At 39.8% G+C, this 23,776-nt stretch overlaps 1 protein-coding gene across 2 annotated transcripts in view; it reads left to right on the top strand.

Moving 5' to 3' along the window:
• thoc2 (THO complex 2) overlaps nucleotides 1-23,776 on the top strand; it is a 145,591-nt gene that overhangs the window by 16,851 nt on the left and 104,964 nt on the right. For both annotated transcript variants that reach the window (XM_067456848.1, XM_067456846.1), the window contains exons 4-11: nucleotides 1,035-1,086; nucleotides 3,455-3,525; nucleotides 4,202-4,323; nucleotides 7,473-7,606; nucleotides 9,337-9,497; nucleotides 14,282-14,374; nucleotides 17,838-17,993; nucleotides 22,378-22,550. In XM_067456848.1, coding sequence (XP_067312949.1) covers nucleotides 1,035-1,086; nucleotides 3,455-3,525; nucleotides 4,202-4,323; nucleotides 7,473-7,606; nucleotides 9,337-9,497; nucleotides 14,282-14,374; nucleotides 17,838-17,993; nucleotides 22,378-22,550 — 962 coding nt within the window. The remainder of the gene's footprint in view (nucleotides 1-1,034; nucleotides 1,087-3,454; nucleotides 3,526-4,201; nucleotides 4,324-7,472; nucleotides 7,607-9,336; nucleotides 9,498-14,281; nucleotides 14,375-17,837; nucleotides 17,994-22,377; nucleotides 22,551-23,776) is intronic.

Genomic DNA, 23,776 nt, shown 5'->3' with positions numbered 1-23,776 from the left:
TACCTTGCGCTTCTCCGGCTCCGCGTCAGTTATACGTTCTGAGATAACACTGCCATCTAGCGGTTGGGTGTTATACAGTCTGTGGTTTAAACTGAACACAAAGCCACATATCTTGGATGTAAATAAATAAATATAAATATCGATACAGCGTTTTTGAGAATTGATACAGTATCGGCAAACATAATATCGCGATATTCACGTGTATCGATATTTTCTTACCCCCCCTAGAAGTTAATTAGGATATATGTACTATATACAGGTATATTGAAGCGGCAGTGGATTTCAGAATCCCCCTTTCATACGGGACTCTTGTCATTTGGTAGCTCACATTCATTGTAATTGATTACTTTTCCTGTTTTAGATTTGAAAATTTATTTGGTTATTCGGTTACTAAACATCAAACAAAATGTATGTACAGCAAATCCCTTACAAACAAGGAGAATAACCGAAAAGGTGTAAGCTGAAGCCTAAAGTCATGTAGAACAATCAGGGTGAAAATACATTTTTGGGTGAACTGTTCCTTTTCTGCTGGACACAGAGGATGTTGCAATCAAATTACAACCATTCTCTGTAGACAGAAGGGTTTTTACTAATTACAAGGATAAATGACACCGTGTGAAGTTCTGCTTGGACTGTTTCCATCTCCGCACCTTCAAAAACTCTGTCCTGCTGAGATGTGAAGTTTGCTGTCGCACTTAGACTTTGCCTAAACTTTCAAATGAGACGTGACATGCGCTCTTTCACAGCCGTGGTGGCGTTTGATCTATGGAGCGTAGACACAGATTGCTTTGCTGCTGTTGCTGTGACATCTCATCGAGCGAGATGAAACTAGCCTTCTAAACACAGCTGAAATGCACCAGTGATAGATCACCTACTTCACATCTCTACTTCTGTTACATCTAGTGTGTTGTCCACCGTCCTCCAGTGAACTGAATCTCCAGCGGGAAAAACGGAGACATTGAGTTTCCGTGAAATTGAAATGCTGTAAACATTTGTGGGATGTGCCATTGAAAACAATCATGTTTGTCTTTCAGGAGCTGCGGGACGATATGCCTTCTATTTTAGCTGATGTTTTCTGTATATTAGGTAAGTCTTGCCGTGTGTCTAAACCTGCTAATGCTGATTAAAGAACGTGCGCCAAACAGTTCATTTAAGTGTCATCTCATTTGTCCCGGTGAAGTAGAGCCTGGATGCGTTTGCATTGAGCGACGGTTTTGTTACTCGCTCGAGTGAACATGCTTATTAAACGGCAGTCGTGTGTTCGACTAGATCGCTGTTCTGACAGATGTTTGCATAAATCAGATGCTGAGTTTGAAGGAGCTGAAGAGTCTCGCTGAACTTATTCTAATGAAGCTCTCAGATTCCCTGCTGTTCGTGTGTCAGGCCCACTGTGATTGATTTAAATGTTAATTTAATAATGCTATATGGAGATACTACAGTTTGCGAAACCTACACTGAACGCCTGTGAGTTTATTACCGGTATGTTTTGTTCCGGTATGTGTAAACCGCGTGAGATCAAAATGACAGTTTTGCAGCTATAAGTCGACAGACCTTCGGCAGACATATTTATAGTCATAAACCATTTCTAATCATATTTAGTTTGTTGATTTTGCTGGCCTGTTAAAAAAAGGGGAAAAAAGAGAAAATTGTCTCCAAAAAATATCACAATACACTTTTTCATATCAGTTGATAATCGATAATTATCACATTAAATGTCAAGTCTTTGTTTCTTTAAAGTCTAAAGGCAGATTTTTGCTTTTAAGTGAAAGTCATAGAAAGATACATCTCAAATGTGCTGATACATGTACTGAATATATGGCAAAGTTTGTTTTGGGTAAAACAAACCTGTTCCATAGCTTGATATTGTTTAAAGTCATGAAACAGGTTTGTGTCGCCTGGCTTTGTATAGTACATATTTTGTCTTCTAGAAATGCACATTTGACAGTAGCTTTAGTTGATTTCAGTAGTAGCTTGAGTTAGGATGCAGATTTATGTTCATTAACAAAAACTGTTACATCTGTAAAATTATAGCAACCTCATTTTTATAAGTTAAAATGTAAATATTCTGAGTGTTTGCATTTCTTTAAAAATGAACCGTTGGTCATCCATAGTATCATACATTTAGATCATGATAACCACAGGTAAAACCACACACAGCACCTCAATACCATGGTCACTATTAGTTTCTGTGGGTATTTTTATGAAAAACAATTGAAATACATTTTGTATAAATGCACAAAAGGTACAGCTTGATCACAACAAATAAAATGTTTAGATAATATGATACAATTTGAATAACCTGCTACAGTACTGTGGTGCAGTTAGTTACTATATTAAATCCATGGTAAATGAAGGTGATCTGTAGATTGAAAAGCCTTCTGACTGTATTGTTGCACACAGCGTTTCTCCTGTTTGTCTTCACCGTTTCATCTGGTTTTAAACTAGTTTAAATGAGAGAGACATTCATGTTCTTCGTTGAATTTAAGCGCTTTTGTCACTGGATCTCGCTCGCGTGACTTGATCAGTGAGTAAATGCATCTGCTCGGGCTGCCGTTTGAACTTTGAGCCGAGCGGATAAATGGTCCGTGTGGCGCGGTTCAACTGAGTAGCGCTGTTTCATTTCGCTTTTAGCATATAAGAATGTCAAACTCTTACCTTTTTATCGAGGAAAATTTGCGATAATTATAGCTTTATCGTCCAGCCCTAAGAAATATTGTTCTCAATATAAGTGGTCAAATATATATAGGTTGTTCAATACATAGTGATCCTGATGACATCGGTACTAGTCTTTTGCATTAATACAACAATACCAGTTGCACATTCTCACTCTCTTCTCTGCATGTGCAGGTGTATTACAATAATATGTTTCTCTAATTATTTAGATTTATTATGAAGAATTATTAATAATTAGCATTACCACCAGGCCTCAGTAATCTCAGAGAGCAGTTTCAGTTATGAAAATGCTTTGATAAAAATTATAAAAAGACTGTGAGAGTATAGTAATGACTGGTGTTTAAGTAAAACTTAGATACTGTTCAAATGTTAGGCTCTTAATGCTGTGGAAATATTACCCTGTGTATCAAAAAAGCTATTGAAAATCATTTTGAAGGTATTTGTTGAAGAGCATTGGAAGTTTAAAAAAACTGCAGTTTTGAAAATGTCATGTGATCTAGAATCTTTATACATTGCATTGCATTGTAAAGACTATAAGTCTATTCTGGTCTACCCTGACGTAGATGGATTGGATTAATTTCTTGCTGCAAAGCTTATTTAATGGGCTGTCTAAAAGTCGTCTTTTTTAAAAAGAAAAGAAAATTGTTGTGACCAATTAAAATGGTGGTAGATGTACAAAACACATCAATATTTTATTTATACACACTGTTGACTTCATATAAATTCACTTGACCTGAGAAGAAAAACACTTGACCTGCCGGTGTGATTGTTGATTTTGCAGATATTGAGACCGGCTGTTTGGAGGAGAAACACAAGAGAGATCATTTTACCCAGTTGGTTGGATCCTGTTTGGTGAGTAGAATAGCATGCAATCGTCTTCATGGCCACAGTGTGGCAGTAATGCACTTTGAGACGCATCGCTCTTCTCTCCAGCACACAGTGCGGTTGAGGAAATGCTTTTTTTTTCAGTCTGTGCATACGTAAGTGGGTGGCCGATCCCCTGACTCTGAAGATTAGCTGCATTAGAGTATTGAGTGGCCCAAATTCTTTCCTCTAGTGAAAAATTAAACTGTACTCACAAAGGGCCGCTCTCCTCCCGTGAACAAACCTCCAGCACTGTGCTGGAATTACTCAAGGCACTTTCACAGAGGCTCTGGTTTTTCGAGCTAGGCCTCGAACCATCTTTATTGCAGCAGAACACAATGAGTTTGTGAAGGGATCCCTTTGCAATGGCGGTGGGTGACTCATCCAGACCTGCAAGTGCGCCTGCTCTCCTATTTTCAGTTAAACAACTGTGTGCCTGATTAGTATGCAAATACAGGCTTATTATGCAGTGTTATTAGTGTCTTATGTAAGTCTAGCTGAAGGCCATTGAGGTTGGATGTGGGCAGTGTTGCACTGATGGATGCAGAAATATTATTCTAGTGTTTTGATGAATTTAATACTGGTCTTATCCTCATGATAGAGCTTCCACAGCTGTTTTGGTGACGAGTGTCTAATTAGAGGCATTGTTGTCTGTTGTTTTCAGATCTGTGTTCCTGACGGTGTGCTAAAAGAGCGATTGGATCCAGAAACCCTGGAGTCTCTGGGACTGATCAAACAGGCTCAGCAGTTCAACCAGAAGATTGTCAAAATCAAGACCAAACTATTGTAAGTTAGATTTCCTGCTGTTCTCTCCGTTTTAAACACGATTGATTGCATCTTTTTCTGGGAATGTAAAACTTAAATACTGGAGATGCAACGATGTATCGGCCACCGATATTTTGGTCAATTTACAACCATTAGCTATAGCATGTAAAAGGCCGATATAACAAACCGCTGGCTTAATAATTAACTGTGTGAAGGCAGCTGTATAATGTCTGTTGCATAATCCAAGATTAACACTTAATCTAATAGTCCTGCTTTCTGCTTTTTAATGGTAATCAAATTACAAAAACAAAACAAAAACGCTCGCTACTCTTGACTAAATAATGGAAAACGCAAATCCAGTCATAAAAGCAAAATTTACTGTATAAAGTGGAATGTCATCAGTTTTTATAAATATAAAGTAGGTCTGTACACCTAAATCAAATTGTGATATAGACTAGTGTCTGTGACATATTAGGCTGCAAAAAGACGAAATAAGACGAAATATTTAAATATGAATGCTACATGTTTTGTGTGTCTCGCTGAATGAAGGGCGCAGATGCGCCTTTTCCTTTACCACACACACTGAAGCACAATGCTTTCAGCCTCCTTTGCCTCAATATGAGGACATGAATGCATTAGCTTCATCTCCAGAGTTACTCTGTGAGCCTTTTACCGTTTCATTTTACAAAATCTACCATCATATTATAAACACAAACTGAAAGGTTCTCCAGGCAACCTGTCAAAATAAGTTCAGTTTACCTTGAAGTAATTCTGACAGAAATGCACTATATTGCCAAAAGTTTTGGGATGCCTGCCTTAACATGCACATGAACTTTAATGACATCCCATTCCTAATCCGTAGGGTTTAATATGGAGTTGGCCCACCCTTTGCAGCTCTAACAGCTTCAACTCTTCTGGGAAGGCTTTTCACGAGGATTAGGAGTGTGTGTATGGGGATTTTTGCCCATTCTTCTAGAAGTGCATTAGTGAGGTCAGGCAGTGATGTTGGACGAGAAGGCCTGGCTCTCAGTCTCCGCTCTAATTCATCCTAAAGCTGTTCTATCAGTTTGAGGTCAGGACTCGGTGCAGGCCAGTCAAGTTCCTCCACATCACTTTGTGCACGGAGCGCAGTTATGTTGGAACAGGAAGGGGCTGTCCCCAAACTGTTCCCACAAAGTTGGGAGCATGAAATTGTCCAAAATGTCTTGGTATGCTGAGGCATTAATAGTTCCTTTCACTGGAACTAAGGGGCCAAGCCCAACCCCTGAAAAACAACCCCACACCATAATCCCCCCTCCACCAAACTTTACACAACACAGTCAGGCAAGTCTCGTTCTCCTGGCACCCGGCAAACCCAGACTCGTACTTTGGATCGCCAGACAGAGAAGCGTGATTGGTCGCTCAGTGAACACGTCTCACTGCTCTAGAGTCCAGTGGCGGCTGCTTTACTCCACTGCATCCCACGCTTTGCATTGCACTTGGTCATGTAAGGCTTGGATGAGCTGCTCGGCCATAGAAACCCATTCCATGAAACTCTGTACGCTATTCTTGAGCTCATCTGGAGGCCACAGAAGTTTGGAGATCTGTAGATATTGATAGTGCTTGATTTATACACCTGTAGCCATGAAGTGATTGAACACCTGAAGTCAATGATTTGGAGGGGTATCCCAATACTTTGGGCAATATAGTGTATATTACTGTTTTACAGTAGAAATTAGCTACTTCTCTTTACTACTACTTTAGCTACTTAAAAAAAAAAAGAATTTAGCTACTTCTCAATGTAATAATAATATATTTTTACATTTAACTTGTATTTCTGTATCCAAAAACAAAACAAAAACTACCTAAAAAGCACTGTTTATTTCATAAGTATCTTTATGTTGTATTTATGCATGTTGAATGTTAAATGGATCAAGACTAGTGAGTAAATTTTCTTTATATTCATGAGTTTGCTGTATATGTATATAAAAAACAACAGGAATATTAGATTATGGGTTAATCTTGGATTATGCAACATGCATTATACAGCTCAGTGCCTTCATACAGTTAATTAATAAACCATCAGCTTGTTTTATCAGCCTTGTTATATATACATGCTTTAGCCAGTATGCGGATGATTGTAAATTGATCAAAAATCATCCGATAAATATCAGCGGCCGATAATCAAATAAATATCTGTGCATCGATAGTATTAATTATTTATTAATAGTAAGAAATGCTAATTTCCAGGGTAATGAAAACAACTTTCTTACTGTATATTATTAATCACAGCATCTAGCCAAAATCGGTGTGGTTGTGGGCTCCAGTATATGAGCATGAATCACAAACAACTTTACGTGTGAACTGAACAAGACTTTATTAACTAGGACTAATCTGACATATGCATGCATGCAGTCTACCAAGGCAAAGAGAGCTGAAGCAGAATACAGGAAAGCGAGAAGTTAAAGCATTGTTTGATATGTGAAATTCACACCCATTCCCATGATGCACCGCAAATAGTGTAAGAGTTCATCTCCCTGTGCTGTCAATCTAAAATACACTGTTTCTATGTACATAATCAACATTTACATCAATTTTTATATTTATCCATCACTTGTACGTGATCGTTGGCATCTGAAGCGCAGGAGTTTGGCCCCGTTGAACCGCCAGGTGTGATGAGTTCAGATGGCAGTCAAGCTTTTAGATTTAGTCAGTGGGTATAAAACACCTGGAGTTCCTGTGCTGAAATGTGCCGTGGTGTTCTCTTTCAGGCACAGGTCACTGCTTTCTGCACATTCAGCATGTTGTTTTGAATCTATAAAATGTCCCCAGCCTCATTTTGCTGTAAATGAAAGGCACAGCCTGAAACTCCCCCTGATGATGATTAATTTCAAGCCTTTGTGTAGGTCTTTCTTAATGAGATTTATCAAGATTACAGTGCACTGAAAGCCCTCTCTCTACCCATACCACAGTTCGTTGTGCCATCTAACGGTCATTTCATTAACATAAGCATGTTTGAATGAAGAAATTGGTTTCTTGTCGTCTGCTGAGATGCCTGGCATATGTCTGCGGGCGGCATTAGCCTCACGCTGCTGCCTGTGACCACCAGACCTCAGACCTTCATTATTTTGAGATGACTGCATGAAGTTATTGTTCGGTCACAGTGTAACCATTCATCCTTCGCTCTGCAGTTACAAACAGCAGAAGTTCAATTTGCTGCGTGAGGAGAATGAAGGTTACGCTAAGCTGATCACGGAGCTTGGGCAGGATCTGTCCGGGAATCTCACCAGCCACATCGTCCTGGAGAACATCAAGTCATTAATAGGTACAGTACGCATCGCATCCCCTTTCCTAATAACCCGTGAGCTAAACTTTGTTAAACATCGCCGATGATGGCTAACAGTAGATCTTCTTGAAGGTCAGTGCTTCTTGAGGACTTAATCATTTAAACAATTATAATGTTATTAATAACATGTATAACTACACTACCAGTGAAAAGTTTGGAAAAGTTGCCTTTTGAAAATATTCTCCTAATCTAACCAAGGCTGCATTTATTTGATCAAAAATACAGTAATAATGTGAAATATTATTGCAATTTAAAATGACCAAACGCTGAATTTATCATCATTACTCCAGTCTTCAGTGTCACATGACCCTTCACAAATCATTCTCATATGATGTCCTGCTCAAGAAACATTTCTTCTTATAATATAAATTGATAATGTTCTATGTGTATGCCATAGTAAAGAGATGCGTTTTTAATCTAGATTTAAACTGAGAGTGTGTCTGCCTCCCGAACAATGCTTGGAAGACTGTTCCAGAGTTTAGGAGCTAAATAGGAAAAGGATCGACCGCCTGCAGTTGATTTAGATATTCTAGGTATTATCAACTGGCCAGAGTTTTGAGACAGCAATAGACGTGATGAAGAGTGTGTGTTAAGAGTTCACTCAAGTACCGAGGAGCTAAATCATTTAGTGCTTTGTAAGTAATAAGCAAGATTTTAAAATGTATGCGACGTGTAATAGGGAGCCAGTGCAGTGTTGACAGAACTGGACTAATATGATCACACTTCCTGGTTCTAGTAAGATCTCGAGCTACTGCGTTTTGGACCAACTGGAGTTTGTTTATTAAGCGAGCAGGGCGACCACCCAGTAGATAATCATGAACACATGAACTAACTGTTCAGCAGACTTGCTGTTTTGTTTTTTATTGTATTTATATGATATTTGTATTTTTGTAGTTGAATTTTTGCCATGAAAATAGCTTTGAATGCTCACATGGCATTAAATAAAATAATCTGAATCTGAACTGTTTAGCATTTTGCATTTAAAGCATGTGCTGCAATTCAGATATATTTTTAAGACTGTAGGATGAAGTTTTACAGATCGCAATTCTATCGTAATTGTTTTTAACAATGTGCAATTTGACATTATCGAGTATATCCCTCACATAAGTGCACGCTTTCACTGCGGGATATAGTCTATATTTATACCATTTATTATAGTTAATATCACACAAAGAATGCAGTTTTCTCCTGTTATCAGAATAACTAAAGTAATATTCATTTTATACAAGTTTACTAAACAAAAATGTAATATTAAGTGCTTATATTTTAGACTCCATATTGCCTGTTTTTACTCAATTTCACCAACGAGACTAGTTCAAAACAAAAGCTGTGAATTGACCACCACACAGAATATGAAGAATATCAATAACTTCAGGAGTCAGCTGACCACGGTAGTCCTAAACATGCCAAAGGTAACAGCACAATAACACAATATAAATTTTTTTCTCAATATCACACACCCCTAGATCCATACCTAATAAAAACACATGTTGTGTGAACCATTAGGGCAAATGACAGATGAAACTCTGACACTTGCCCCAGGTCATTGGGCCGTCTCTGTTGAGCCCTGATGATGACTGGGACTGCAGCCCAGAACAAAAGTTTGTGATCACTTGAGTGAGCTCAAACCAGCTGTCATATTAACAGCTGTTGTGTGTCACAACTGTAATGGAGATCATGAGGTGATGCAGTCAGTGTTCTGTCCACAGGATGTTTCAATCTGGACCCAAACCGCGTGCTGGACATCATCTTGGAGGTGTACGAGTGTCGTTCTGACCACGATGAGTTCTTCATCCCTCTTATCAAGTCCTACATGTGCGAGCACCAGACCCTCTGCCACATGCTCGGCTTTAAATTCAAGTTCCACCAGGTACAGCCCATCTCCACATCCACTTCAGCCTGCAGCTCTTGACATGCTTCCTGAATGCAAAACCTCACACATCAGCAGTGTTGCCACAGTTACTTTGAAAAAGTAGTACTGATGATTACTGATTACTCCTTTAAAAAGTAACTTAGTTACTTTACAGATACTTGATTTTAAAAGTAACTAAAGGCGGGCGGACACGGTGCGATTTTTGCTGTCGTACGAACTCGCAGACAATTTTTTTTTCTCGGGAGAAATTGCGTGGACATCGTGGATGCTCGTATGGTCGTGGCTCGCACCGTGTGAGAGGAAATACGAGACGAGCCGAGCACGAGAGAGCACCTCCCGACCTTACGGTAATTTTTAAACTTGTTTAAAAAGTTCGGGGAGTCGGCCCGATTTTTACCAGCACGAGCACGCCACATAGGCTCAATCTATGAGTATTATTAGCTCATTGGTTGAAAACATAGAGCGTACACACACACACACACACTCACACACACACACACACACACACACTTTCTCTCTCTCTCACCCGCACCCTTCTCTCTCCCTCTGGTTGTTTCAGTTGAAAGGAATGGCTACTGTTCTTTGCTTTTCAACAAATCAAATCATTTGCACACATTTTTTCTTTATTTTTTGTATCTGAAGCTATAGCAGCAACATTGAAAGCTCCGGTGTCTGTGTTTAACACGAAAGCTCATGTGATCGCGGCCGGCTCGAGGTGCAAACAGTCGTGCCGTGTACCAGCTGATTTGATTCAATGATCAAATTCTCGTAGCATCGCAATATCTCACGACCTCCCGAGTGTCCGAATTCGCACCGTGTACGCCCACCTTATTTTATTAGTTACATTCAGCAGTTTCCAACAACACCTCTGCCGCCTCAACATAGAAATGACAACCGTTTTTGCCAACACTCACTTTATTGGAAGTGCATTTTTAACACCAACGTCAACAATGTATCTCCTGACATTTTAAGTTGAAATTAAATAAATATTTCCTGAAAACATATTCTTCCCGAGATGCAAGAGGAAAGCAAAAATATATTTACATTTTTTACTAAGGAAAATGACTAAAATAGTAACTCACAGTGACTTGGATAAATTACTTTAATCTGATTACTGGTTTGGAAATAGTACCACGTTAGATTACTCGTTACTGGAAAAAGTAGTCAGTTTAGAGTACCGCGTTAAAAAGTAACTAAGTTACTAGCATCACTGCACATCAGATATCTCCTTCATTACAATTAAATACAGGGTACTGTTAATCTCGTTAACGGAAAATGACAATTACACGATGACACCATGGTTATTAAATGATAACTTTACTGTATAAACATGGAATATCGTAGACAAAAAAGACGAGACTAAAATATTCTCTACTATGAGCTTTAATGCTTGCGATTTAATCGAGCATAAATCCCCCAATCAGAACTTTTCTTTAAAAAGGATACATTTTCTGCCAGGTGTGTTAATCAATCTTTGCAATCTGGCAACCATGTGTACACACTCTCTCTACACTGAGGAAGAAGGGCTGATGACGTGAAAACAGACAAGTAAGCTGGAGTTCAGCGACCTTCATATAAGATTTTCTGCTTAAATAAGTGTCGTTCAGTCCATCTGTGTTCCTTCAAAAGGTGCTTAAGCTTTTTACTGCGACTAAATCGGCAATCAAACCTTCAGTGATGACCTGTAATAAATCCAAACATGGATCTCAACTAGGCTTGATGCGATAGTTGGTGTTAGTGGTGTTCAGCCCAGCACCCGGTACATCACTTGCCCACCTACGTTTTTTTTATTGTAGTAACATTTTTTAGTTCAGTTAGAGAACAGACACCACAATTAAAAACTGAACGTGTCTGCTTAATAAAGCGTGAGCTGAACGAGAGTTGCAGCACAAACCAGCAGCAGGAGTCAGATCTCATTCATTACAAAAGTGAAGCAGACTGACAAGACGATGGCAGAAGCGCATGTTTAAGTGAATTTGTCATTCTACAGTTCTGTTTTGTTTTCAATGAAAGTTATTTTATTATAGTTAAAGCAGTTGTCGCCCCCGAATTGGCGCTAAATTTAAGGCGGAAATAAAATGTCCATGGGCATTCATTATGGTGTGCGTCCACTGGCGCAGAGCATTTGATGTTCATTACCTCAACTTCCGAAGGAATTAATTGAAAACGCTTGCTTTGCTGTGCACCATTATGAATGCCTGTGTGGCCGTGCCAGTTTTCAAATTAACGATTTAAAAGCAAGGTGCAAAAGAGGAGAAAATCCAGCGTCATCCCCCTGCCGGTGTTGGCACGCATCGATTAACCGGTGAGAGAATTTCCTCACCGTCACATCCCTAATCTCAATTATATTTGTGATTTTATTTGATTGATTACATAAACGCACTTGCTCAACGTCGGTGTAACAATACAAAGTCTTTTTTTTGCTGTTGTTTCTATAGAAAAACATTAAAGGGCGGGTGAAACACTCAGTTTCAGTCAATCTCATGTCAATCTTGAGTACCTATAGAGTAGTATTGCATCCTTCATATCTCCGAAAAGTCTTTAGATTTATCATATTTATAAAAGAAATATGGGCTGTACCGAGTCTTTCCGGAAAAAACCGAGCGCCTGGAGGCGTATCGTGTGGGCGGAGCTAAAGAATGACGATCGCGAACAAAGCGGTGACGTCCTCAAGCGTGGAGAAACCCATCTATCTCAGCTAAAACAGATAATGATCCACAATCAAATCTGAGGCTGAAATAAATTGAACAGGAGAAACGACAACATCAGGATGTCCGTCTCTGTGGTATGTACTGTATTTAGGGGCCTTTGTGTGTCTTTACGCGCAGTTTATGAGGACATGATTCGGTTTATGGACTATTGTATGTGACTAAACCTTAGCAGTAGCAAGCAAAACGGTTTTGCACGTCAGAGTCAGACTAGTGTTATACAGAACAGCAATGGAGTCCGTTAGCGCATTTGAATGACGAAGCACGCGACCGTGTCGTTTACTGATGTTTACTCACGCGACGATAAGCAACAGCACAGACATTTGAAGCAGTTTAACTCACCGGCTGCTTCCAAAGCAGGACCGAACTTTATCGCTGGGACCGCTCTGTCAAAAACACACTTCTTTGGTATGATTTGGTGAAGTCCTGTGACAGCAGTGACCGTGGAAATCCACTTTGCGACGCGACTGAAGCGATGCCTTGAAGCTTCCCGTCATTTCTGCGTTCAAATCGGTTCAAATGCAGCGCTGCCTTCCCGGAATGCTGTGCTGAAGTCGCTCGACGTCACCCATAGGAATAAAGTGGAGCGCGGTGCAACCATAGGGCGCGTCAGAAGTGTTCACGGACGACTGGATCTGCACCTGAGAGACTGTTTACAGCGTGCATTTCCTCGCTCTCCCTCTAGTTACGCGCGCGCGCACCCTACCGGGAGAAGGCCCATACAAGGACCTTCCGATCTATTTAACGTCAAGTAGACCCATACTCGAAAAAAACTCGCCGAAACTTGTGAGAAACCGGAAGGAGTATTTTTGACACAGAAATACTCCATCAAACGTCCAACATTAGTTTTTGAAACTTTGTCTATGTTTAGGATGGGAATCCAAGTCTTTAAAGGTGTAAAAAGCTCAGTATGCATGAAACAGCATTTCACCCCCCCTTTAATATAATTTGGATGTAATTTGGTTTTCATAATGTTAGAGTGTTGATAAATAGCCTATAATAAATCAGGACATTTAAATGAGGTAAAATAAACTGGTTTGAGTTGACACTCTTGATTTGTGCTTATGTGAAACAATTCTGATATGAGAGAATACATTTATTAAATGACAGCAATCATTGCGATTTTTATCATTTTGAGCAAAATAATCCTGATTCTCAATTTAACCATTATGCAGCATGATGAAAATGTGACACTTTATTGACAAAAATTTCCAGTAATTTTGTCGACTACAACTTGACTGAACAAAAACAGGACAAGTAAGCAGTCTCAGACCGCGAGAACTGCTGGCGCTCATTATCTCTCACGCCAAAGGCCTCGTCCCGTTCTCACGTTCCCCGGCTGAGACTGCTTGCCACAGTTGACTTAATATAACTAAAAAGTACATTTAACACAGACTAAGACCTAAATAAAAATGGCTGACAAAATGAACACTTATTCACTTATACACATATGTGACTGAATACTTTTCCTGTCTTTGTTTTAGTACATGGTAAACTGTCTGTTTAGTCCATGGTTAGAAATTAATTGGGACTTAAATGCCATCAAAATGAACAAAATTCCCCCCAAGTTCAAGATAAGGGGGCAATATAGGCCCTATCCAAATTAAGCTAAATCTATTACAGCCAAATTAAACTAAATTGCGTATAAAGTGAAATGCTAAATGAAGTGTGCTGATTACGGCATTACATTTACATCTGCTCACGTTGCATCACATTTCTCAGCACTGAGCATTATAATCAATCACACGTTTCCTGTTTAGTTTTTATTCATGCTACTTAACCAATCTAAAGTCTTGATTTTTCTAATGCTTAAAAAAGCAGTAAACTAATTCATAAACAGGTCTTGGCTTATTTTAGTTCATGATGTTGTGCAGTAATATTCACTAACTCATACAAGATGACTGCTTCAAGTATAATTTTGTCATGACTTTTTCAAATGTACGAAAGTAGTAGAAATACACTGTGACCAAATACTTGGAAGTGTAGTGAACATTTTGTTATTGTTTTACAACTGTATTTGTTAGCTGTCTGCAGTCATGATCTGGTTTATTTATTTTTTGTGTGTGTCCACAGGAGCCTAATGGAGAAACGCCATCATCTCTGTACCACATCGCTGCAGCTCTTCTTCAACACAACCTCATCGCTCTTGAAGACCTCTACGCTCATGTGAGTGGAAGAATCAGGCCGTTTGGTATAGTGTCTACAGTACTGAAACTGTAAAAATGTGGTGATACTACACTTTTGGAACGGTTTGTAATGGGGCCATGTCGAATGTACACACTGCAATGTTTCAGGAGTGACAACTGCATTTCAATTAATTTCCATTGTGAGTCCCCAACGAATTTGCGATTACTGACAGTGGTGATCAAGCAACGTTTTGGCATCTAATGGCCAAGAAACATGGATATGCAACAGTTTAACCCAGAGGTGCCCAAGCTTGTTCCTGTAGAGTTGATCATACACACCAAAGCCCCTTTCACACTGCACGTCGGACCCACAATATTCCCGGAACATTGCCGGGGTGCCTTCTGTGTGAAAGCAACCACGTCCCGGAATTGATTACCAAATTGAACCCGGGTCGGGGACCTAGTAACATTGCAGGATTCGACCCGGGTCGGGGACCTAGTAACATTGCAGGATTCGACCCGGGACGAGCGCTGTGTGAACAAAAGCCAAAACTAATGCCGCAACGTGTACGTAGTTATCGTGCGACTCCTAGAGCTTGTTTTTTCAATAATACAACCCTGCAGTGCCAGAAGAGCTCGTCTGTGTTTTAAACGCAGAGAGTGTTCGTATACAAAAGAAGCTAAAATTAAACAAGCAGAAATGTGTGCAAACTTGACACAAGTCGAGACCACGGAGTTCCTTACTATCCGCGCTGAAGCTGAGATCGCTCGCCGTTATACGTCACATCAGGATGTCACGTGTCAACTCGACCCGGGACCGTTACGGGTTGTGTGTGAAAGCGCACATATTACGGTATTTCGCTGGCAGTGTGAATGGACCAAATCTAGCGGCCCGGGAACAAATGCCGGGTCGCATTATCCGTGTATTTGCCGGGAATCACAGAGTTCCTGATGATCCTAATTGATGATCCTAATTTGCTGGTTCAGTTGTGTTTGATCAGGGTTGGAGCTGAACTTTGCAGGAACCGCATTAGGCATCCCTGGTTTAACCTGTTTGGTGGTTGACCAAAGTAATATTAGTGACTAAAGATGCATTAGGTCTGACAGTTTTACTGCTTTTAAATGGCGCCCTCACCAGTTTGGACGTGTATTTCCAACCTTCTACCCATGAAATTGCACTGGGATGGCCGTTAAACCCGTGACTTCCCACTGGTAAACTCGTACTAGATCGATGAACTACCAGTTACGAGTTCTGACGTCACAGCCCGCGAAACAACAATGGCAGCCCCTACGGATGCAGTGTCTATGGAAGTCGTACATTAAAAACCAAATTGTTTATCAAAATAAGGTATTGCTCTAACGTTATTTATCCGTAAATGTTATGCATTATCAGCAGCTTTTCTAGTTTCAAGTCCATTGAGTTCAAGAATAAAATTAATACCATATACACTTCCAAATATACAAATAATATAAAATAAAAGGTATAACCGCTTCTCTTGCCATATGTGCCGGTTTTTCTCCTCCGTAAGCACCTTTGGGGATAGAAATAATTGTAAATGTGCATAAGCCTCGTACAGTCCGCCATGCTTTGTTTACATTTGGCTACTAGGGCTATCCTCGACTTAGGATTTAGACATTCGAATCAGAATGGTCGAATCTCTCTATGGTCGACCGATAGTCGAATCATCTGTGTTTGTGTGTGTGAATAGGTTGGGAGAGGAACGACAGTCAGCACGAGGGTAAAACTATTTTTATTTTCCTTTACACACGACTGCACACAGCAACAACTTTTAATAAAGCGACCAAAACTGCCTGCCAACTGACAGACGAACTGACAATGGCTTTTTTATTTAGGTTTAAATAAAAGGTAATGTGGTGGATAAACATTCGTAAACCGTTTTCTCATAACATGTTAAAGCCGCGATCGAAATACAGAACATCATACAAATATATATAAGAACATTTTGATAAATAAACCTAAAAAAATTACCTGCCCTAGAGAGGAAATGAGCACTCAGTGCGTTTACATGCACGTTCTTAAGCCGATTGTGCCTAAAGGCGTTCGCATACCGGACTGAAGCTCAGCGCCGAGCACACGCGTGCTCAGTTTTGAATCGACCTCTGACAGAAGAGCTGCACGATGAGTGTATGTTGTAGTACAGGGTGAAATCAGTACATTCACGATTTGAGGGAAATATAGGCTAAAATAAATGTAATCGCCACTGACAAGCGCCGAATGCCGCCGCCGGTGTGTGTTCGAATTTTAAAGGCGCGGCGCGTCTGGTGCGAAGCTCAGCGCCCTTAAAGGCATCGCTCAGCGCTGCGCCACATCTTTTTAACACTGCCTGCATCTCAATCAGCTCCCTAGTTCAGTAGTCAGGGCATAAGTCAATGGGCTGACTCCCTGATCAGTGCTCTGACTACTGACCTAGGGAGCTGATTGAGACGCACCCCATTAATATTGAGCACCCTCATATTGCCAAAATGGTATGATCCTCGTTTCATAACACCCGCGAAGATTCGACCGTGAGATCAGTGGTCGAATCCGGTCCCGCATATTGATGCATCGAATCTTCGACTATTAGGGGTCACCCCTACTGGCCACCACAATTCCTTGCGCTCCGCTCAGGTAGTTTGCCGTGACTTTGCCTGGAACGCTACAAAGTCATGCGTCGTGGTGTGAAGTCGTAACTTGCGGGCTCAAAAACCTGCCTGGAACGCAGCAGAAAGAATATGACATGCAGTTGGTTCTCCTGCAAAAGAGTGTTTTAATGTTGATTAATCAACATTGTCAAAGAAAACAATTGACAGTTAGTTGCAAAACAGGTTCTGGCTGAAGGTGATTTCAGTATTGTCAGAACTTTTATAATCATGCTTTTAGGAAGTTTAAAAACCTTATGGGCAGTGTACTGACACATGCACCTTTCCCAATCCCATCCTCCTCTCTCCTCCTCCTCCTCTCTCCTCCACCTCGCCTCCTGTCTGCTTACTGTCCGGTCATAATAAAGGCCAAAGCACAAAAAGTAAATCTTTCAATAAACAAACAAACATAATTCTGCTTAATAGAATTACAGACGCACTTTAACTCCATTTGCATGTGGTGTTAAACTGTGTCCAATGTGGACAAGATTGAATATTTCCTGTTGATGTGGGACCTGCATGAATCTGGAGCATCACGCTCATAATAGAGCAGCTCAGAACATAGTGCCAGCTTAATGTCATGCTTGGGTTAATACCATTTAGATATTCACATTTCTTATTCAGAGAGAAATACAGTTACAAAATCTGTAACAGAAATACACAATATGCTGGCTCGTTTTAATATTTAATGGGAGAATATTCATTACGTTCTGCACATGACAGGTGTAATAAGCCCTGGATAAACTGAGCTTGTGGGTTTGGAAACATGACGATGCATTGCTCTGATTTGTATCAAATAGCGACTAGTTTTTGGTTATGATGCCAATGTTAACACAGAGACACACTCATGTCTCTCTACACAGCTCCTCCCACTGGACTCCAGCATTGTGGAAGAGCACAAGAGAGAGATCCTGGAGGCCAAGCAGATCGCCCGCAAACTCACCATGGTGGTCGTCCCCTCCGAAAAGGCAGAGGACAAGGAGAAAGAAAAGGAGAAGGAAGAGGAGAAGAACGAGAAGGTAAATTATCTTTTGTTGTAGTTTATTCAGTACATTTAAACTGAAGCATGGCATTCCTGCACCTCTAGTGGCACCAGATGAAAATGCAAAGATGACTCTCAATTTTGCTCTTAAAGGAATAGTAACCCACAAATAAAAAATGGTCATTGTTCGCGCATGTCTAGGGCTGGGTACTAGGGATGTCCCGATCAGGTTTTTTTGCCCTCGAGTCCGAGTCATTTGATTTTGAGTATCTGCCGATACCGAGTCCCGATCCGATACTTCTATAATACATAAAAAAAGAATAAAGAAGAGCGAAAAAACGAACCAGGATGTTCCTTATTTTTTATTTTATTCACCTTATTTTAACATTCAACAACTCTAACAAACAGAGCACTTCTGTGAGGTAGATTGAACAATCAAGTAATAAATAACAAATTCTTCACTTTTGGATTTTAGTGCAACAGTAAATATAAAAAAGTCAGAGACCGAAGTTGCGCAGAGCAGGAAGTACAACGGCGATATCAAAAGCACACCCATACTCTCATAGGTGCAGAACAATTAATTATGTTGGTGTGAAATAAACAGTTATGGAAATTAAATTAAATTAAATAATCTGCTCCCAAAAATCCTGAAAAAGTCTGTTAGTGCCTCAGTGAACTTCACTCAGAGAAGACGTCGATCTCGGCTGTCAATCATGACGTCACACAGCCGTTTTTATAGCATCAGATAACTAACTAAAACTAAACTTATTTAAAAAAAAAAACACTTTAAATGAAATCATTGTGATGATAACTGCCTACAATGACATAAATCAACTTTGGGGAAAAATATTTGAAGTGTAAAATAGCTGCATATTTAACTGTTTTAATTAAAGAATAATCCTTACAATTCCTTATCTTTTGTTTGACATTAAACAGACAGCAGTAAAGGCTGCTGCCCCTTTAAGACCTAATGGAAGGCTCTGCGTCGTCTTTCTCGACTGTATAAAGTCCTCTTAAGGCACATTCAGACTGTGTCTGCTTGGATACTCATCAAGATGGACATGCTGACATACTTCTTGTGTGAGTTGGTCCGTTTAAGCGCAAATCTTGAAAGAGAACTCAATATTAGCGCGCTGTGAGACGAGTGCGCGCTTTCGGATGATGCACAGCGCGCGCGTTCTCATTCGCGTCTTCTGGCGAATATACACGGGTGATTTTAGTGCTGCTGTAATGTATCACCGAGGAGCCAGCACGTGTATCCATCTACAGAAACATACATAAAGCATTATTTTCAAGTTACAACCCATATTATTGATGCGTCATCATGCTCAGCTCACCCCAGAATATACATTATATCCGAGTCCTGATCGGGATGTAACGTCCGATTCCGATCGAGTCTGAAATCACGTGATCGGGCCCGATTTCCGATCATGTGATCGGATCGGGACATCCCTACTGGGTACCATTTGAATATTATGAATTACGATTCTTATTGATTCCTAATTTAATTCCAATACGGTAAAAAAACAAACATGGATATCATTCACATTTATTTTAAGTCTTATTGTAAAACATTTAATTGTAGCAGAATGCCATGAACCAACATGTTAAATAACACACAAGAAACTTTTGCCTATTTAAAGTTTCGCCTATTGCCTATAAGAGTTTAAACATGCAAAGATAAGATAAGATAGAAATAAAGATTTTCAGGTGTTCAGGTACAGAAACTGTAATCAAATGTACAATAACACTGCACTTTATAAATAAAATATAATGTACAAATATAGTTAATAACAGCTTTGTCTTTTGTTTGGTTAATGTTATTATACAGGGTTTCTGAAAGGGTCTTAAAAAGTCTTAAACTCTAGAATTTCAAAATCTAAATGTTATGCCTTAAGTCTTAAATTAGCTGAAGTATTCTGTTCTAGGTCTTAAATCATTTTAAACGAGTAATTTTCCTAGATCCATGTAGCAACCTTTAATGCTCATTGAAATTCTCCCACAGCACTTTTTTTTGGTGTCGTAGTTCTTTCTTTTGCTAGTCCATCTATAGTTTGCTGTATTAAGACTACAAATGAGACTAAAATGCTTCTTATATATGGCAGCCAATTGGCTTTCGTGTTATTAGAGTCTCTTTCAGATTGTACCACTTACGCATAAAACGGATTTTATCTAATAGTGTTTTTGCGATTTACTAAATACAACGAAAGATCAACATGCATTTCGATCCTTCATTATTCGTAACCAAAATAAACAAGATTTTATGTATTTTGTTTGTTTCATTGTCGTGTAACTATTGTGCATCTAACATAATACATATGGTAAATGTGGTATTCTAATTATGACACACCCGATTGTGTTAACCTAAATACTCGGCAGGATGTTTTTACATATTTTTGACCATTCAAACCCAAATAATTTGCGAAATAACTGAATCGTGATTGCATGTTTGCAAGGCGTGTGTGCGCACTTGAACCGAGCACGTCCCGCGCTGCGGTTTATTCTCTAATGCGCACGTTTATGTCTTTGTCATGCGCTGCGTGTGAATATTTAACTCTTCTGCTTCAGTGTTTAGTGAATGGTGGAAGCAGACCTCTGCCCTATCTGCGTTATCTGGTAACGCTCTTTGGGAAAGTATTCTTGAATTTGAAATATTCGATATTCACAATATTTTCCAATTTTACATCGCCGTCAAAATGATTGCAATTTTATCGCTAATATTCGATATATCGCCCAGCCCTAATTGACAGAAGATTAGTTTGCTCACACAAGACCACATTTAATGGCATAAATCCATGTAATTGTCAGCGTTATATAAATGTCTTTTGCTCGGCTGATCAGGTGTTTGATTACAGAAGCACATGTACAGACACTCTGCGTGCTCTCAGGGACTCTGTCTGACAGGATGATTCACAAAATGCACTTCCAGACGCAGAGATAAGCGGCAATTTAGTCATGCTGTGTACTAAGTTAATGCTTTTAAATGAAATCTCCTGTATAATGACAAGATGCATACAGAATGCAGCAATAGGCTTTAATAACATTCAGTTCATTATTAAGAAGTACATACTTATATAGGTACACAGGACTCCACATTGAAAAGTTCAAACTTCAAAGCACAAATGGAAGATATATTGATGCTGAGTTGATTATATCTGTGCACGTTTATTAAGCCTTTTCTTGTAACAGTTTTAAATTTAAGTTATCGTGCACATATGGTGCTCTCTACTCCAGTGTTGTGATCTAACAGACACCTGGGAGAAAGTAACATGATTTAGAAAAACAGCAATAAACTTAGAGAGATTTGTTTCCATTAAAGGGTTAGTTCACCCAAAAATTAAATGAATGTCATTAACTCCTCCCCCTAATGTCGTCCACACCCGTAAGACCGTTCATCTTCACACACAGTTTAAGATATTTTATATTTAGTCCGAGAGCGAATGCAAGTGTATGCACACTATACTGCCCATGTCCAGAAAGGGAATAAAAACATCATCAAAGTAGTCCATATGAGACATCAGTGGGTTAATAAATCTCTTGAAGCATCGACAATACACTTTGGTTCAAAAATAACAAAAACTATAGCTTTATTCAGCATTGTCTTCTCTTCCGGATTTGTTTTTAAACCTCAAATAAAGATTTGAACGGTTATGAATCGATTAGCGAATTGATTCATGATTCTGATCGCCAGTGTCTCGTGATTTCAGCAGTTTGACACGCGATCCGAATCACTGATCAATACACTGATTCATAACCGTTCAAATCTTTGTTTGAGGAATGAAAACAAACCTCTCAACGTATTGGCTTTAATAGAAACTGGGGGAGGTTGCCGCTTATATACATTAAGGCTGTCACTGTCAATATATGATAATTGAAATGAGCTGATAATATCAACGTTTTCTCCAAAACGACTGTACAGCCGAATCAAATTTTGTTGCAATATTGTCCTGTTCAACACTGTGAAGCTGCTTTGAAACGATCGACATTGTAAAAGCGCTATAGAAATAAAGTGACTTGACAAAAACTGTGTTTTTGCTGCCACCCAAATATGGCCTTTCAAAACATCCTTAAATAAATAATCTGTTTTGTTTTGTTTTATAACTTAAGACACATTCTGGGGACACCTGAGACTTGTATTAATCTTGTGAAAAGGGCATTATAGGACCCCTTTAAACTTTTTGTCCCCTTCCACCTGAATATATAAAAATTCAAGTTTTGCAGTAGTTGATGTGGGTAATTAGACTTTGCATTAGTGTGAGTTGTAAGCTGTATGAAACAACACAGATGTTGTGTGTGTCTCTGAAGATAAGAATCCCCTCAGACTCCTCTCCAGACGAGATGATGAACAGAAGAGGATGTAATGATGCCGTATGTGGAGGTGTGTCCTTGGCTCCTCTAATCTGTTTCTCTTCTCATGTCAGCCTCCTGATAACCAGAAGCTGGGGCTGCTGGAGGCGCTGTTGAGGATCGGTGACTGGCAGCACGCTCAGAGCATCATGGATCAGATGCCAGCTTTCTACGCCACCTCCCACAAGGCCATCGCCATCGCACTGTGCCAACTGCTTCACCTGATGGTGGAGCCGCTCTACCGCAGGTACAGATCTCACACAAAAGTCTTCTGTCCTGAGCCTGTAATAGCGTTCGGCGTTTGTTCAGTCACTGAATCACAGATCCAGATTTTTGGTTATGTTCAAATCTAAGTGAATCATTACTGTGATTTAAAAGGTTAGTTCACCCAAAAATGAAAATTGTGTTATGAATTCCTCACCCTCATGTGGTTGGACAGCCGTCAGACCTCCGTTCATCTTCACACACAGATGAAGATATTAGTGTTGAAATCCGATGGCTCAGAAAGGCCTTCATTGACACCAATGTCATTTCCTCTCTCAAGACCCATAAAGGCACTAAAGACGTCGATACAAAGCCCATCTCACTACAGCGGCTCTACAATCATTTTATGAAGAGATGAGAAGTTTTGTGCGCACAATGACGACTTGTATAGTGATGGGCCGATTTCAAAACAAAGTTTCGAAATATAATGAATCAGTGAATCGATTCATGTTTCGGATCGCGTGTCAAACTGCTGAAATCACATGACATTGGCGATCCGAATCATTAAAGGTCCCGTTCTTCGCGATTCCATCTTTCAAACTTTAGTTAGTGTGTAATGTTGCTGTTAGAGCATAAATAATACCTGTAAAATTATAAAGCTCAAAGCTCAATGCCAAGCGAGATATTTTATTTAACAGAAGTTTCCTTTCAAAGCCTACAGCGATCGGCCGGTTTGGGCTACACCGCTGCACTTCCTGCTGTAATGACGTCACTAGAACCGTTTGTTGACTAAAGCTCCGCCCACAAGAACACACAAAATAGGGGGCGTGGTCTCATTGCTCTCCCACGTGGAGAAGAGCGCACATTCAGCGCTTGCATCTCCCCGTTATGGTGAGAGGCGGGACCTTTCCGGGCAAAGTGCGCTAAGCTGCTGTCCAATCACAACACGGGAAGCGCTGGCCCAATCAGAACTCGTTACGTATTTCTGAAGGAGGGATTTCATAGAACAAGGAAATCATCAGGCCGTTTTTAGGACGGAGGAAACAGCGCTGTACAGATAAGTAAATTGTGTGAAAAATACTGTGTTTTTTTACACGACGAACATTTATAACATGAACTCATGTTATATTGCACACTGTAAACATAATCAAAGCTTCGAAAACATGCGAAGAACGGGACCTTTAATCGATACACTGATTCATAACGGTTTGAAACTTTGTTTCGAAATTGGCTCATCACTACAAGTTTTTTTTTTTTTTTCGCACAAAC

This window comes from Pseudorasbora parva, chromosome 11, assembly GCF_024679245.1.
Source record: "Pseudorasbora parva isolate DD20220531a chromosome 11, ASM2467924v1, whole genome shotgun sequence".
NCBI classification, from domain to species: domain Eukaryota; kingdom Metazoa; phylum Chordata; class Actinopteri; order Cypriniformes; family Gobionidae; genus Pseudorasbora; species Pseudorasbora parva.
The sequence above is the reverse complement of the archived record's forward strand: the minus strand, read 5'-3'. Positions and strand labels throughout refer to the sequence as shown.